General features: G+C 42.5%; 1 protein-coding gene across 1 annotated transcript; it reads left to right on the top strand.

Annotated features, from left to right (window-relative positions):
* Positions 1-1,651: 1,651 nt before the first annotated feature.
* Positions 1,652-2,584, top strand: LOC113249200 (olfactory receptor-like protein OLF4). Its single transcript, XM_026490717.2, has one exon. The coding sequence runs from the start codon at positions 1,652-1,654 to the stop codon at positions 2,582-2,584; it is 933 nt and encodes a 310-aa protein (XP_026346502.2).
* The last annotated feature ends 2,577 nt before the right edge of the window (positions 2,585-5,161 follow it).

Genomic DNA, 5,161 nt, shown 5'->3' with positions numbered 1-5,161 from the left:
ACAAAGACATCCGGATGGCTAACAGACACATGAAAAGATGCTCAACATCACTCATCATCAGGGATATACACATCAAAAGTACAATGAGATATCACCTCACAGCACTCAGAATGGCTAAAACTAACAACACAGGAAAAAACAGCATTTGCTGAGGATGCGGAGAAAGGGGAAACCTCTTACACTGCTGGTGGGAATGCAAGTTGGTACAGCCACTTTTGAAAACAGTGTGGAGGTCCCTTAAAAAGTTAAAAATTGAGCTACCCTATGATCCAGCAATTGAACTCCTGGATATTTACCCCAAAGATACAGACATAGTGAAGAGAAGGGCCATATGCACCCCAATGTTCATAGCAGCATTGTCCACGATAGCTAAATTGTGGAAGGAGCCAAGATGCCCTTGAACAGATGACTGGATTAAGAAGATGTGGTCCATATATACCATGGAGTATTACTCAGCTATCAGAAAGCGATTACACAACATTTGCAGCAACATGGACGGGACTAGAGGAGATTATGCTAAGTGAAATAAGTCAAGCAGAGAAAGACAATTATCATATGGTTTCACTCATTTATGGAACATAAGGAACAGCAGGAAGATGGGTAGGAGAAGGAAGGGAAGAATAAAGGGTGGGTAAACAGGAGGGGGAATGAAGCATGAGAGACTATGGACTCTGGGAAACAAATTGAGGGTTTCAGAGGGGAGGGGAGTAGGGGATAGGTGGATGATGGGTATTAAGGAGGGCACATATTGCATGGAGCACTGGGTGTTATATGCAAATAATGAATCATGGAACATTACATTGAAAACTAAGGATGTACTGCATGGTGACTAACATAACATAATAAAAATTAATTAAAAAAAAAAGAAAGAGGAAGCCTCTTGCCCTGTTGGTGTGAATGCAAACTTGAGCAGTCACTCTGGAAAACATTATGGAGGTTCCTCAAAAAATTAAAAATAGAACTACCCTATGATCCAGTAATTTCACTCTTAGGTATTTACCCAATGAATACAAAATGACTAATTCAAAGGAATGCATGTACCCCAGTATTTTTAGCAACATTATCTACAATGGCCAAACTATGGAAGTAGCTCAAGTGTCCACTAATAGATGAATGGATAAAGAAGATGTGATACATATATACAATGGAATGTTACTCATTCATAAAACAGAATGAAGTCTTGCCATTGGAATGACATGAATGGAGCTAGAGAGTATTATGCTAAGCGAAATAAGTCAGTCAGAGAAAGACAAATACTATATGATTTCACTTATATGTGAAATTTAAGAAACAAAACAAATGAGCAAAGGGAAAAAAGAGAGATAATTAGAGAGAGAGAGAGAAACCAAGAAACAGACTCTTAACTATAGAGAACACCCTGGGGGTTACCAGAGGGGAGGTGGTGGGAGGGATGGGTGAAAAGATGATGGGGATGAAGGAGGACACTGTAGGAAGGACCACCTGTTGTACCAAAGTTTGAAACACTATATTGTACAGCTGAAATGAATATTACACTGTAGGTTAACTAACAGGAATTTAAATAAAAACTTTAAAAAATGAAAAAATAAAGGGTAAGAAATAAATGAAAGATGCCCATTTGTTTGAAAATAATGATGGTATTTTTATCTCTCCTTTTAGTCACCACCATCACATGGAACCAGACAATGAGACACAAATTACAGAGTTTATTCTTCTGGGATTTTCAGAGGAATCAGGATTGCAACCCCTTGTATTTGGGCTTTTCCTCTCCATGTACTTGATCACTGTGTGTGGAAACGTGCTCCTCATTCTGCTTGTCGCCAGTGACTCCCAACTCCACACCCCCATGTACTTCTTCCTCGCCAACCTGTCCTTTGTAGACATCTGTTTCACCTCCACCACCATCCCCAAGATGCTGTGGAACATCCAGACTCAGAGCAAAGTCATAACCTATGCAGGCTGCATCACACAGATATACTTTTTCCTACTCTTCGCTGGATTGGATGACTTTCTCCTGACTGTGATGGCCTATGACCGGTTTGTGGCCATCTGTCACCCCCTGCACTACACGGTCATCATGAACCCCCAGCTCTGTGGACTGCTGGTTCTGGTGTCCTGGATCATCAGTGCCCTGCATTCCTTGATAGAAAGCTTAATGGTGTTACGGCTGTCCTTCTGTACAGAGGTGGAAATACCCCATTTTTTCTGTGAAATTAATCAAGTGGTTCAACTTGCCTGTTCCAACACCTTTTTTAATGACATGGTGATGTATTTTGTAGCTGTCCTGCTGGCTGGTGGTCCCCTTGCTGGGATCCTTTATTCTTACTCTAAGATAGTCTCCTCGATACATGGAAACTCATCAGCTCAGGGGAAGTATAAAGCATTTTCCACCTGTGCATCTCACCTCTTGGTTGTCTCCTTATTTTATTGTACGAGCCTAGGAGTGTACCTTAGCTCTGCTGCTCCCCAGAGCTCCCACTCAAGTGCAATGGCCTCGGTGGTGTATGCTGTGGTCACACCCATGCTGAACCCCTTCGTCTACAGCCTGAGGAATAAAGACATAAAGAGGGCTCTGAAAAGGTTCATTGCGGTTCCAGTGATATAAAGGTCATTCATCCTGGAGCTGAAGGAATGCCCATGACTGCAGGTCTTGCAGCCTGAAAGCCAGGGACTGCTATTCTTAGTTCAGGCTGTGGAAGTACAACCTGCCCATTCCATATATTCCCTGGAATTTCCATTTGTTTGAATTCAACTTCTTCATACAGTTAAGTAATGCATTATATTAAGCTTCTGCTCTGTCTGATATACAAACAGGTTCCCCCTTGTCCAATTTCATACATTCCTAATGTTTTCCCCAAACTTGGATCACAAATGCCTGGAAATTTCTGTATCTTACATGGGACATCTTGGATTTCTTAGTAATAATTTCATTTCAAATGATTTATGTCGTGCCATGTAAATTCTCTCCAGATTCCCCAAAAAGACTAAGCATGGCCTATATTCTTCATATGGAAGAAACTAAACTTGGCCCTAAGCCCTTCACATAAATGTATTGTAAATGAAAATACAAAACCCTAGTTTTCACCTTGAGTCTGTCGGTCTTTTTAAATCACTATCCTCACTCCTCCTCCTGAGAATGTGGACTCTAACACTGTTCCCTTTAAGTCTCAGGCTCCTGACAGGGGTGCTCAGGCTAGGAAAGTCCGGGCACCCCCTGTGTCCCTCTGCTTGTGGGCATTCCCACAGATGCTTCCCTGACCAGAGCCTCTGCTGTGGCTGCACCAGCCCTTGGGTTCTCATTGTGACTGCAAGACAGGCCCTAGCAGCACCATCAGAGACTCTAACAAAACCAGGTTTATTCCTCACAGGTCCTGGAGGGCACTTGGGATGCCAAAGGCCATTTGGGGAGGTCTCAGAAGGGAGAAGGCATCAAGAGGGACAGAGAGCAAGCACTGCTGAGGGGTCAGCCTTTATTAGGGTCCATGGCCAGAGTGTTTAGGAATTTGTGGGTTCACCCTTTATAGGACAATTTTATATGTGTAGAAATTGGGTGCTGCAGGGAAAGCGGTCACTCACGTGTCAGTATGTAGTGACCCAGAGATGTCTGAAGAGGTACTTCATGGCTGAGGCAGCCTGAAGGCTTGATCTGGTCATTGTGTCCCAACTGACAATGTGTTTACTCAACTTGATGCTCTTTGAGATGCATGCCTCAGGGTCAATAGCTTCATATCAGGCACTTCCATTACAATCAAAAAGCTTAGTGTCAGATGCTTACTCCATAAATATGCTCCAGTATTTCCTAACTGGGTCCTGATTTTATTCTGCGATTCAGCTCATGTCCAGAGTGCCCACCATAGCCACTGCAGACACATCTCTCTCCCAGTGGAGTCTACATGGCAAGACAAATTTGAATAAACAGATCGACCTGATATGTTCTTAGTGTCAGGATGACCATAAATATGATGAAGCAAAATTTCAAAACACTCATTTTGCTACTACACAAGATACTCCTTTTTTCTGATTTTCCTTTTTTAACACCAGAGTTCATGCTGTGTGTGTACTTGTAGAAGCAAGGAATATTCGTATCCACAGCTAAGGGGGTTTATTCATTGACCTGATGTATTGCTTAGTGTCTTGAATATTTTACTACTGAATTATCTTCCTGTTTCTACTTGAAAATTTCCAAAGATATCTGCTAATATGACTCTCTATGGATCCACAAAATAGCTCCTTTTTCCTGATATTTGCCACAAATTCTAAGGGGTGATGAATGAACAGTATCAGCATCATCCATTCTCTGCCTCCTTCCTGCTCAGAAGTCTCTTCCACCTGCGTGATCAGAGGACACTTCACAAATGAGCTGGATGTCCTGCTGGTCGTGCGGTTCAGGGTCACCAGTTCTTGTGCACAGATGCCCACATCCTTCAAACTCTCCCAGTGACCCGGAAGGGAGCCCACATATAGTCACTTGTTCATAAAGCCATCAGAAATAAACGTGAATAACAGAACGATTATGACATCTTTCCTCAGTTGTCAGATCCTGTGCCACAAATAAAAACAGCACATGTTCTAACTGCCTCAGGTCTGTTCACTCAGATGATTGTGTCAGTCAGCTCTTGCTGTGTAACAGGCAGTCCTTGTCAAATGGGATAGCGTACTGATGTGGGGTGGCCGAACACAAGGGTCTAGAAAAAATTCTTAAGACATTTATATGGTGCAAAAAGATGCTTTTATTATAGCACGGGGACAGGACCTGTGGGCAGAAAGAGGTGCACCAGGATTGTAAGGAGTGACTGATTCTGTACTTTTAAATGTGTTGGGGGCAGGGAGTAGAGATAATGTAAATTTCTAAGGAATTTCTCTATGCCGACCTTGAGGTTACAGGACCTTGGAGGTCAGACTGTTGTCAAGATAATCTTAATTTTAGTTTCTAATGAAGTATCAATCATAAGGCAGCCATGAGTTTCTGGAGGAGTGTCACACCTGGCACATCTCAGGGATTCATCAGCGGCTACAAGTTGTAAGGACATTGACTTGTAGCTACATATATCTTCCCTTTGTTCTCTTTATCAATAATACCTTTACAATGAAACGGCATTGTATTCTGGGAAGCATTTCTGATCTCTGCTGGGCTCCTCATGGGTCTAAAGTCAGGTGTGAATCTCTGTGTTGTGTTTCTAAG

The sequence above is a fragment of the Ursus arctos genome, unplaced genomic scaffold (assembly GCF_023065955.2).
Source record: "Ursus arctos isolate Adak ecotype North America unplaced genomic scaffold, UrsArc2.0 scaffold_14, whole genome shotgun sequence".
Lineage (NCBI taxonomy): Eukaryota > Metazoa > Chordata > Mammalia > Carnivora > Ursidae > Ursus > Ursus arctos.
This window is presented reverse-complemented; position numbering and strand designations above follow the sequence as displayed.